Genomic DNA, 13,266 nt, shown 5'->3' on the forward strand with positions numbered 1-13,266 from the left:
TGCCTTACCAAAGGCAACTAAGCCACCCCGCCCTGGCCAATATACTGATACGGGTCAACCAATCATTGCATTATCCCCTTCGTATTGAACACCTAGCGAGGAAGTTACAACTTCCTCTTTTAAGGTGTTAAGTGTGACTCGACCCAGGATTGACCCTGGGTCTACTGCTCCCGAAGAGGAAGTTGTAAATGGTGCTTGCCTTTCAAGCACTAGGACATGTGGGGTATGGGGTTATATCCGACAAAGGAAATCTGTTCTTGACTGCTTCTGAGGCTTTGTTGGCAATTAATGTGCACAGACAGCTGTTCATTGAAGACCTCTTGTCTCACACCATTATGGCATGCATATATGTGTGTCGTGTGTTGAAAAGTGTGTGAGTACATTTAGCTTGCTTAAGGCCAGAGGTTTGCCTGGGGCTCTTCACTTTCTTAAACCATTAAAACTGACATCCATCATAATGCATGGAAGTGAAAAGTTCTTGTTTTAAGCAACAACCAAGTACATAAGTATAATGTGGCTGCCAAATGTATGTTAATGGATGTACCTGTAGTTTGGTGTGTGTTGACAGGTGTGGCCTTACCTTCTGGGTCACTACCAGTTTGGCAGCAGTGAAGAGGATCGCTGTGCAGTGGACGCGGCACTCCAGACGGCCTACGAGCAGACCATGTCAGAGTGGCTGGCTGTGGAGGCCATTGTCAGACAGAGAGACAAGGAAATCATGGCAGCTAATCTGGCCAAGCTCTCCTCAGAGAGTCAGGATGGTCAGATTCCCCTGGTGAGGAAAGACTCTAGTCTCAGTAACGACGTGTTTATATCACAGAGTTTTGACTCTGACGATTTCTCCCACCCAGAGACGCTTCCCGAGGAAAGCTCCACTGCCATGACGACTCCAACTCCAGAGCACCGCCTCTCCTTAGAGACGTGTATAAATGTGACGACCCCTGATCTCCTGCAGACAGACACAGATGACATGTCGCCACGGGAAACCAAGTTGTCCTCAGGTGACAGTCCTGACGATGGACTGGGTGACTCTATAGCCAGGCAGAGTTCTCTGGCCACGCGGTCAAAGCTGGGATCGGCAGCAGATTCTGAGGCGACAGATGCAGGCCGTTCAGAGATGGGCAGTCTGACAGACCGCAGCATCATAGTGACGAAGTCGTCTGTGGACAGTGCAGGGGTTGACGATTACTTCAGTGGAGCGGAGTGCACAGACGATATGGCCGTTGGGGAGATCGCAGCGCCCGGGGATCAGGACAGCGAGATGGAGCTCTCTGCCCCAGAGAATCTGGGGATGGAGGGGGCGAGCAGAGGCGTGGAGTTAGAATCAGATCTGTCGGGTTAGTATCGTACATCACAGACTATCATGTTGAGTTAGAATCAGATCTATCAAACATCACAGACTATCATGCTGAAATAGACTGTGATCTTTTGGGTTAGTATCAAACATCACGGACTATCATGTTGTTTTAGAATCAGATCTATCAAACATCACAGACTATCATGCTGAAATAGACTGTGATCTTTTGGGTTAGTATCAAACATCACGGACTATCATGTTGTTTTAGAATCAGATCTATCAAACATCAAAGGCTATCATGTTGAGTTAGAATCGGATCTATCAAACATCAAAGGCTATCGTGCTGAAATAGAGTGAGATCTTTTGGGTTAGTATCAAACATCACAGACTATCATGTCGAGATAGAATCAGATTTATCAAACATCAAAGGCTATCATGCTGAAATAGAGTGAGATCTTTTGTGTTAGTATCAAACATCACAGACTATCATGTTGAGTTAGAATGAGATCTATCAAACATCAAAGGCTATCATGTTGAGTTAGAATCGGATTTATCAAACATCAAAGGCTATCGTGCTGAAATAGAGTGAGATCTTTTGGGTTACTATCAAACATCACAGACTATCATGTTGAGTTAGAATCAGATCAGTGCATTGCAAAAGTTTTATATGTTTAACTTCCTTGTAGGCATTCTGTGATTCTTATTGGTTGCTGGTTTTGCTGCAATATCCATCCAATAAGTTTCTATATTAAATGATTTACTAGATTCTGATTGGTTGTTACTTTTTGTTACTTATACATAACTGCTTCAGATCTTTTTTTGATTGTTTGGTTAGGGGTAAGATGTGGGTGTGCATGAAGATTTTGGGTTTGATTTGTTGAACTATTTTCCAAATTATGGATTTCTGAAAATAGAAAAAGTTGGACCTAATGAAATTAGGATTTCCCGGTGCATTTCTGAGTGGGTGATGGCGGTATTGGCTATTTTCTGATGACTCTTGTTTTAAAATGTAGTGGCCAAGATATATGATGTATTATTTTTTGTCACTCTGAGTAGCAATCAATAAACTGAACTCTCTTTTTTTATCTCTGATTCAGGTACTCGTCACCTGTCAGCCAGCAGAGAAAGTCTCATTTCACCATCGTCTCCAGCATCTAATGGAGGAATCTACTCTGTAAGTCGCACATTGCAATCAAATGAGGCATGTACATGTATTAAATAAAGTGTGTGGAAGATTTTCTATGAGGTATTGATACATGTGTGTAATAAAGTGTGTGGAAGATTTTCTGTGAGGTATTGATACATGTGTGTAATAAAGTGTGCGGAAGATTTTCTGTGAGGTATTGATATGTGTATATAATAAAGTGTGCGGAAGATTTTCTGTGAGGTATTGATATGTGTATATAATAAAGTGTGTGGAAGATTTTCTGTGAGGTATTGATACATGTGTGTAATAAAGTGTGCGGAAGATTTTCTGTGAGGTATTGATATGTGTATATAATAAAGTGTGCGGAAGATTTTCTGTGAGGTATTGATATGTGTATATAATAAAGTGTGCAGAAGATTTTCTGTGAGGTATTGATACGTGTATATAATAAAGTGTGCGGAAGATTTCCTGCAAGGTATTGATATGTGTGTGTAATAAAGTGTGCAAAAGATTTTCCTTAGGTAAATATACATGGTTTTCCAACAAAGCTGTTGATCTTTATTGGTTGTATTAGTCAATGGTATGTAAACAAAGGTGGACATTTTTTTCTACAAGTACTATTTCTTTTTAAAATTACAAGTTTAAATGTTTTTTATGTTAAATTCAAAGGTTCATCATATTGGCTTATTCTAATTGTTCTTTTGTCTCAGGAAGATCTTTTTCAATTTTGTTTGGTAGGTAGGATTATATTCTACTGGGAAAATATAAGTTTCAGCACTAAAGTTAAGATTTTAATACCTTTATATGCCTCTAAAAATGCTCTTAGTACATTTCTTGAGTGAATGCATATATTATATATGTAATATCACATGTAAATTTTGTCCAAAATTTTGCTCCGACAGTGAACGTATCTTTTGAAGGAACGTATTGTTTTCAGTGACGTTTTGTTGTTAAATGCACGGTTAAGAACTCAAGGATGTTTTAATAACTTGTTTTCAGACTGAAATGTTAGAGAATGTGGCCCTGAATCTCCATCGTATTGACAAAGACGTGCAGCGGTGTGACAGAAACTACGTGTACTTTACCCCTGAGAACCTAGACAAGCTAAGGAATATCATGTGCACGTGAGTTGTGTGGGCTGAAGCTAATTATGAGCTCAACTCATGGCACAGGTCATTCTACCTCAAATCCTTTCTGCTTTATTACCAGTCATTCTTACTCAATACCAGAGCCCTAACCAAAGTCATCAAGGCATGTATTTCACCTTCAAACCTAAGATAAAAGCTAAACATCGAAAGTGACGTTCATGACTTTTCATGAACCATGTCATTCCAAGTCAGTATTCACTACTTTCATTTCCCATAAACACCAGTTCCCAAAGGAAGATTTAAGAAATAATAGCACAAGTAGCATCAAGTAAAGCGTGGTTATATTTGAGAGAGAAGCAGTCATCAATTTTTCAGTGAGATCAAAATCAAATTTCAAACTGATAAATTCAGTGAATAATTTCCAGGTGTTTAAGCTGTACTTTTATTGCAACTGTTCATTGCAGCTGTTCATGAAAGCACTGATGTGATAAACAAGGAGTTTTAATATAACTTTTACTTTTGTTGTTATAGTTATCAGATAAGTTATTTCGACTTATTTTTATAATAGAAGTTAACCCTTTTAAGCACAAGTGTGTTTATTTATTTATGTATTTATTTATTTGCCATTTTACACCATAGTGAAGAATATTTCACTTACACGACAGCGGCCAGCAGTATGGTGGGAGAAAACTGAGCATAGCCAGGGGGAAACCCACGACCATCCAAAGCCAGTTCATTCAGAAATCTCCCACCACTTGCCTTGCTGATTTGCTGACCTCTCTGTTTACAGATACGTTTGGGAACACCTGGATGTTGGTTATGTACAGGGAATGTGTGACCTGGTTGCTCCTCTACTTGTAATATTTGATGACGGTTTGTTTTCATTGTTCATAGTCTCAGCTCTCTTTTTTCAAATGACTACATGTATATTTACAAAATGGCTGCACAGGAAAATACTTTGGGTGAACTGACTAAAAGGTACACTCAGGTAACCTTAACCTTAATTTCGAATCTTGTAGTCTAGCCTCTGAAAGGCGGGGTGTTTAGCCAGAGGCCAAAGGCCAGTAGTCCTTGTTTCCCCTGCCGAGACATTTTACAGGACATCTCTCTTCTGTAGTGACCATTGTTCTGTAATGCAATGCATACTGTCAGTGGTACTTTTCTGTGCTGGTAGAACATTTACAGCTCCAGATAAATTGCCTAGACTGGTCTTTTATTGCCTTTAGTGAGTGTTTCTTCGGCTTTGTTTTCATTTTTACCCTGGCAGCACAGCTTCAGGAATGGAACCTTTTCATTTCCAAAGGTGATGCTTATAGTGTTTTTTCCATGAAACATACACGCAAGCCTGTGTCTCATGCACTCTGGTTTCCTCCATCAGTAACACTGACAGCCATCAGGCAACTGAACAGTTATGTAAGTATCATGTGAAACAACTAATCAACTAATGAAATCCGTTGTTTTCACAGAGGCCAAAACATACAGTTGCTTTTGTGAGTTGATGAAGAGGATGTCTACCAACTTTCCCCATGGAGGGGCCATGGACACTCACTTTGCCAACATGAGATCATTAATACAGGTAATCATCATTTCCTCAGTCTTACCTGATAAGCTGTTTGAAATAGCCAAGAATACTGCGCTAACGGACAAAAACGGAACACTGCTGAAATAAGTGATAGAACAAGGCGGTAATATAAAAGACTTATAACATAGAGAGTAGAACAGATTAGTGACAACTGTATTATAGTTGACAAATGGTCACATGTAACTGGTGAGATATGTTAATATACTCCAGTTAAGATCATTGAAATTTTAGTATGTCTGCTAATCAATGCTGCCAATACAGTAACACTGCACCCTCAACAGATGAGGGCTTTTTTTGCTGTAGTTAGCCTGCATAAACCATATATGCACGCACCGCTCGCTACAGCACATGTACGCGTCAGTGCATTAAGGCTTGTGGAATGATGGTGGACTTTTGCAGGTAAAGTTAGAGTGTATAAACCATATATATATATATATATATATATTTGCAGACTCATCGTTAGACAGAGGCTTGTGAAATACGAAAAGCTACGTGTACCTTCCAGTGGCTTTATGTTTCCTTCATTGAGGAAATTAGGAATTGGTATGATTTGATTATCTTCTGGCTGGTTTCAGATTCTGGACTCTGAGTTGTTTGAACACATGCACCAGAATGGAGACTACACCCACTTCTACTTCTGCTATCGCTGGTTCCTCCTGGATTTCAAAAGAGGTGAGAAACTCAAGGTTTTATATCAGCTCGAGAGACTTCACCCAAATGTCTTTGTCCTGTCATAAATGTATAGTAACAAATTTGCTTCCTTAGACTGGACTGTGTTGGCATATAAAACTGTTACGATGATTAAGACACTCTGCCCATTATTCTGCTGCATGATGTGAGACTTAATTGTATTCACTTGCTTGTAATACTATAGTGTTAAGTGTTTTAGTTGGTGTTGGGATGTACTGTGCTGTGTTTTCAGAACACTACCATTAAGTGTGTGCAGTATCATATTTATTTATTTATTTATTTGATCGATGTTTTACACCATAGTCAGGAATATTTCACTTATACGACAGAGGCCAGCATTATGGTGGGAGGAAACTGGGCAGAGCCCGGGGGGAAACCCACGACCATCCACAGGTTGCTGACAGGTCTTCCCTCATATGGCCGTAGAGGAAGCCAGCATGTTGCAGTACCATAGATAATGGGATGAACTGTGTTGTATTTTCAGAACACTACTATTAAGTGTATGCAATACCATAGATAATGGGATGAACTGTGTTGTATTTTCAGAACACTACCATTAAGTGTATGCAACACCATAGATAATGGGATGAACTGTGCTGTATTTTCAGAACACTACCATTAAGTGTATGCAGTACCATAGATTATGGGATGAACTGTGTTGTATTTTCAGAACACTACCATTAAATGTATGAAGCACCATAGATTATGGGATGAACCGTTCTGTATTTTCAGAATACCCCTGTGAAGTGCATTGAATGGTGTTGAGATATTGGTGTGTTTTCAAAAGGATACTCTAAGGTGTATTCTGTTCCACTAAGATATTTAGATGCGTTGTGTTGTATTGTCAGAATGCTACTGTAAAGTGCGTTAGCATTAAAAGCTGTTGATATATTGGGATTCACACACATTGTATTGTATTTTCAGAGCTGCTGTATGAGGATGTGTTCTCAGTGTGGGAGACAATCTGGTCAGCAAAACACATCAGCTCCGCTCACTTTGTGCTCTTCATTGCCCTCGCCTTGGTGGAGTACTACAGAGACATCATCCTGGATAACAACATGGACTTCACAGACATTATCAAGTTCTTTAACGGTGAGCAGTAGTGTTGAACAACAGCACTGATGTGGTGAAGATGTTGGATGGATGGCATAGGTTGTTCACTCTTAAACTTTATAAATGGTAACAACTCTATTTAATTAGTTGCGCATACTTCACTTCAGAGGTTAAGTGCTTGTCCCACCAGTATTAGCATACTGTAAGTATGGAACATCTTGTCTGGTGTCTTTGGCATTGTATTTCAGTGAGGTAGCATTATAAGTATTAATTGGGCCTGGCCTGCTACATGGAGACACTACACATATGATAATACAACTCAAGATATAACTGACAATTGATAGACACCAATGTGACTTTCCATCTGTTCAAGTATATTACATCAGGTGCGTAAATTCAGTCTAGTAAATATATGCCTTGCCATAGGCATACCTTGTGTGAGAGTGCTGTGGCGAGAATTTGTCAGCATTGAAGTTTACAAAGCTCCTTGCGATTATCTCAACTAAGCATAAATGAACAACCTGCAGACAGTATTTTTATGACCTCTGTTTCATGAGTCAAAGTCTTTGATGAGTGTGATGTTGCAATTCAGCTCAAAATCTTGTGACGAATAGAATTTATATGACCAGTAAAATCCAATAAACCATGAACCAATGAGCCAGTGATAATCCATGCATAATTGTACGATGCATTAAAAAATGTTTTTCACTTTTTTTCTTCAGAAATGGCCGAGAGACACAACGCCAAGCAAGTGTTGAATATTTCTCGTGAGCTGGTTTTGAGGTTGCAGACCCTCATTGACAATAAGTAATGAAGGGTGCAACTCCTGAAGACCATCCATTCCGGTGACACAGGGATAATGGCTACTGAATAGAAAGTGGCTGCCCTTCATATGTGGGTGGTGGCTACTGAGTAGAAAGTGGCTTCCCTTTATATGGTGGTAATGGCTACTGAAAAGAAAATGGCTTCCCTTGATATATGGACGTTGTGGCTACTGAACAGATAGTACATTCCCTTCATATGGGGGTGGTGGCTACTGAACAGATAATGGCTGCCCTGAATATGGAGGTTATGGCTACTGAACAGATAGTGCGTGCCCTTGATGTAGGGGTGGTGGATACTGAACAGATAATGGCTGCCCTGCGTATGGATGTTGTGGCTACTGAACAGATAGTGCATTCCCTTTATATAGGGTGGTGGCTACTGAACAGATAGTGCATTCCTTTTCATATGGGGGTGGTGGCTACTGAACCGATAGTGCATTTTTTAACATATGGGGGTGGTGGCTACTGAACAGGTAGTGCATTCCTTTTCATATGGGGGTGGTGGCTACTGAACAAATAATGGCTGCCCTGAATATGGAGGTGGCAGCTACTGAACAGATAATGGCTTCCCTTCATATGGGGGTGGTGGCTACTGAACAGATAATGGCTTCCCTTCATATGGGGTGGTGGCTACTGAACAGATAGTGGCTTCCCTTCTTTTGGAAAATATCTCATTGTGTCAATTGTTGGTGTTGTAACTTTGGAGAATTTAGACATCTGTTGTAGACATTGGTGCATTTAAGCTTCTGAAAACCCACTTCATATCCTAGTTTTAGTGTCAAAAAGTGTGAAATTGAAAATGTACTTGTGAGCTTTGAACTGCTATTTAATGAGTCAGAAACAAATGAAGGAGCTTTACTCATGACACTCTCCATCGTGTATACTCAGTTTTTTTAAAGTTCCCCTCTCAAGAGTTTTTTATCTTTTTTTCTTTCAAGAAATATTTTATAGGAGTAACTAGATTCCATGTTGGTATGCAACATTTTTCTTGATTTATTGTGTATTTTAGATTTTTTGTCAACTACTCACAGTTCAACATTTATGTGAATGTATAGGTACTATTTTTTACAAAGGCTGTAAGCCCCAAAGCCAAACATATGTAAAATACAAATATTTAATGTTTGTGATAACTGCTCTTTGATGATCAGTAACGTAGCAAGATTACATGTATGTTACTCAAGAAAACAGAAGACTTTAGATTGTTTACTTCAACCAAGATTCATACACAGTTAGTGAAGCTGATATTTAAAACAAATTTTAATGTCTTAATTATTCCAGTTGTTTATTACCTTAATTTAATATCTAAGTGTACTTTAGTTCAGCATTTAAGCTTCAAGGCAGCTGAAATTTCAAGGCATACGTGAAGAATTTTTAAATTCTGCAGAATTTTAAATTGTGATACACGAACCAAATGAAGATGATAATTTATTGTTTTACAACTTTTTGACTAGAATTTTGAACTGTTTTCGTACTTACATCGCAGAAAGGTTAAACAGGCATTTATTCAATTAAACTTCATAGATTTAAACAGCTACTTTTATTACTCTGAGTTCATGCTATTTCATTTCACGGGGATATCCTTGTATAACATCAAGTAGAAGTGTCTGATATATGTGTAGCATACATAAGATTGAATTTGATCAGCGTAATTTTATTTATAGATCAATCTGGAACTGTTTTAAACTTTGCATTTCTGAAACTCACTGCACAGCTTAAAGCTACATGTATTTTTAATATGTAAATTTGTTGTGAATTCCAAGAAAGCACACTGATATCTCTTATTGTTTGCATGTTGATTTAACAAAAAATTGATTATTTATCTGTATGTTTGTTTGCATAGTGCTGTTTTTACTTTTGTTGTATGGACTCAAGGTTTCCGCCTAGTTTACTTGAATGTTGATCAATGTAAATAGAACTATCTTTGTTGAAAATGAAAACATTTACACCACCTAAGCGCACTGTTTCTCATGGAAAATGTCAAGGCCATCTCTGTGATCTGTCTGCCTGTTTCACTAAACAGTTAAATTTGATTCATAAAAACCTTAAAAGACAAAACAGGGCAAAGAACCCTTTTGGGAGAAACATCAGTCTTTCAGCGAATTTTGTTATAGCAAAAAAATCTTAAAGAATGTATTTCGAGTTAAAATTCTCAAAAGGGTTCTGGCGTTTCGATGCAGGTGGCAGTGAAATGTACATTCATTTTGCACAAAGTTAAATTTATTTACTTCTTTTTATTTATCTTATTATTGTGAATTGTTTGGTGTATAACCTACGGACTAAAAATATTTTCAGCTTCCTGCAAAAAGACAAGTGACATAAATTGGCTCATAGTTGTGCTAACATTTTATAATTTTGAATATTCATTTATCATTCCAGAGTCGTGTTATAATAGGTACACGTATGTAAAAAAAAAAAAAAAAAAAGTGAACAGAGGACTGTATATTTATCTAATTTGTTTGGTATATTTGTTTGAAGTTTTTTTGTAGTCATACTATGTGCATACAGTCATAACATGTGCTAAGTCATAACATGCGCATATGTTTTTACTTCGTGCATGTAGTCTTACTTTGTGCATATATATTTAGTCATACTTGAACTGAAACTGTCTCATTTCGTGGTCATTTTTGTGTGTATGTGTGAATTGTCAGCAGTGAGTAGTCTTACTAACATATCAGCTGCACTTTTGTTTACATTATTGGCTTGTCATAAAAATGTATTTGTTTTATATGAATACACCCCCATGAATTCTTTACACTAGTACTTTCTTTCTAGCACAATTTTGGATTTGTGTTTTTGTTGTTTATTTATATAATGTACATATATCTATTTCTGAAAAACAACATCTCTCAATTTTACATTTTTATGTACAATCATAATTTATTCCACAGCTTTTACATGCTTTGATGAACTTTTACTAGTTTCCGTATGGCAGCTGTGTGTTGTACCACCGAGGGTTTTACAATCTTGTGTCCTTTTTTCCTTTATTTAACAAATTGTTTTCCATGCATATTTAATCTGCTTACAGTTATGTAAATGAAGTACACTCTATCTGTATCTTGTTCAACCAATCAGTGAAGCAGATCTGCTTCAGATAATTGAGACTAGGTGATTGATGCTGTAGTACTGTTTTGACTCGCTCACCCAGTTTGTCACTTTTTTCTTCATACTTCTTTATTGGTTGATGAAGCATTTTGACCTTCCTTATCATATTTTGATTAGTCAAAGGATTGTATATCATACTTACCTTCTGACATTTGATTGGACAGTAGAAGTAATTTACCTGATTTGATAGAGTCATATGTTATTCCCGTATTCATGAAACAAGCATGACTCTGGCTGTAAATTACACATCGGTTCTATCTGAGAGAAAATCCTGTCATATTTACTTTTTCCAAAGCTTATGTACTAAAACCTGTAAACTACATGTGTTCAGCAGGGGTGGGTGTGGTTTCGTGCACACTGTTAATGTATTTCACATCAACTTTAATAGCTTCTTTCAGGCGACACTCTTTCTTTGATTCTGATTGATTCGTCCACATTATAGGGCCTTAAAGAGTATGTTTTGCTTCTTATTTTTTTTTTTTGAAGTTTGATTCAATTTTTTCTACAAGTGCATTTTTTACAAGTCAAACTTTAGGTGGCATACAATAGTTCCGTTGTTGTGTATGTGATTTTGTGTACAATCCCTGTTATACTAGTTTCTGTTAGTCAGAACAGCCCCATGGTCAGTATTCATCTACAGATATATACATCATTGGCTAGGAAGGAGTGATATATGGGAGGTGGAAAAGTGTTGTTTTGTTTTTTTCTTTAACAAATGTTGACAAATTTAGCACACCCCAGTATTGATAGTGATGGTCATGCAGGATACAGAGCTGATTATGAGAAAATTAAGCAACCAGGCAAACAGTTGTGGGAGGACCATTTCAGCACAGATCACATTAGATTTTGAAAAGATTTGACGTCATGGAAACCATACTGTCAAATATACATACTTGTATATTCTAAATTTTAGGCATCATCATGTTGAATGAAAAGAGATCTATACATGTGGTTATAATTCACATGTATGTAACAAACTTGTTACTGGAATCGGAAAAATGTATTAAATTAAAAGTTTTTAAGCTCTGATGAATCTCCAAGGGCTTAATTGTTGAAGAAGTGTCAGTTAAACTTTTATCTTTTGGCCTTAAACCTCTTTAATGAGCAGTATAATTATTTATTATGGCCTTATCATAAGGTACATGTTAATAGTTTACACAATGGCAATTGTGTCATTGTGACCAATCAGTCTGTTACTCACGACGTAATTAGCCAATCAAATCAAGATATGTGTCATAGAGCACACAAAATGAATCAACCAGTCGAACAAAAGTTTACTCCCTAGATTTATCCTTATGCAACAGTTTATGTCCCCCCCCCTCCCCACCACCACCACCCTACATCTATCACTGAACAGTGGTGTAAACATGTATAGCATTGTAGATTACATTAGACTGTTGTGTATAGTTTATGCAAAATAAATACAAGAACTGATAACTTCAAAAAAAAAAGAAACATGTACAGTATCTATAAATATATACGCGCACATATATACATATATAAATATGAATTCTTGCTGTGTATACCTACAGATATATTTTTGTGATGTGGTGTAAATAGTCAGAAATGTTTTACGTTTTGTAGACATGAAGATATTGCGCTGAGATGTGGGCAGAAAGCTGTTGAGAGGTTATGAACTGTGAATACATGCCCTTTCTCTGACACTGTGGGATGTGTGTAGCCACTGCTGGGTATCATCTACACATGCATATTCTCATACATGTTTACGATTTTACATTTGATAGGCCTAACAATCCTGTTACGTCACTTAAAACACAGCATTATTTTATACGGTAACATGCAGGCACTGTAAGGCTCTGTTGATATTCACTCAAGTTTGAATGATTGTCTGTATGGAGAGAGGGAAGTTTGTGTCTTTATGGAGAGTTCGAAGTTTGTGTCTTTATGGAGAGTGGGAAGTTTGTGTCTGTATGATGAGAGGGCAGTTTGTGTCTTTATGGAGAGTGGGAAATTTGTGTCCGTATGGAGAGTGGGAAGTTTGTATCCGTAGAGTGGCCACTTTGTGTCTGTATGGAGAGAGGGCAGCTGGTGTCTGTATAGAGAGAGGGCAGTTGTTGTCTGTATGGAGAGTGGGCAGTTTGTGTCTGTGCATAAAGATGGCAGTTGGTATTGAGAGGGAGAATTTGGTGTGTATATGAGAGAGGGGACAGTTTGTGCCCGTATAGAGAGTAGGAAGTTTGTGTCTGTATTGAGAGAGGGCAGTCGGTGTCTGTAGGGAGAGGGGATGGTTGGCGTCTGTAGTAAGAGAAGCAGTTGGTGTCTGTGGAAAAGGGGCTGTTGGTGTCAGTATAGAGAGAGGGCAGTTGGTGTCTGTATGGAGAGAGGCAGTTGGTGTCTGTATGGAGAGAGGGTAGTTTTTATCTGTATAGAGAGTGGGCAGTTTATGTCTGGATAAATAGTGATTTTTGCCTTCTCTCTGTATGGAGAGAAGGCAGTTGGTGTTTGTATAGAAAGAGGGCAGT

At 37.9% G+C, this 13,266-nt stretch overlaps 1 protein-coding gene across 1 annotated transcript in view; it reads left to right on the forward strand.

The window, feature by feature from the left end:
• Positions 1-10,091, forward strand: part of LOC135476932 (small G protein signaling modulator 2-like) — a 48,381-nt gene extending 38,290 nt beyond the window's left edge. Inside the window, 8 exon segments of the mRNA XM_064757077.1 lie at positions 569-1,337; positions 2,395-2,471; positions 3,444-3,568; positions 4,323-4,405; positions 4,999-5,108; positions 5,690-5,786; positions 6,729-6,896; positions 7,580-10,091. Of these exon segments, the coding sequence (XP_064613147.1) occupies positions 569-1,337; positions 2,395-2,471; positions 3,444-3,568; positions 4,323-4,405; positions 4,999-5,108; positions 5,690-5,786; positions 6,729-6,896; positions 7,580-7,668 (1,518 nt within the window). The 3' untranslated portion in view covers positions 7,669-10,091.
• Positions 10,092-13,266: the final 3,175 nt, after the last annotated feature.

This window comes from Liolophura sinensis, chromosome 10 (genome assembly GCF_032854445.1).
Source record: "Liolophura sinensis isolate JHLJ2023 chromosome 10, CUHK_Ljap_v2, whole genome shotgun sequence".
Classification (NCBI taxonomy): Eukaryota; Metazoa; Mollusca; class Polyplacophora; order Chitonida; family Chitonidae; genus Liolophura; species Liolophura sinensis.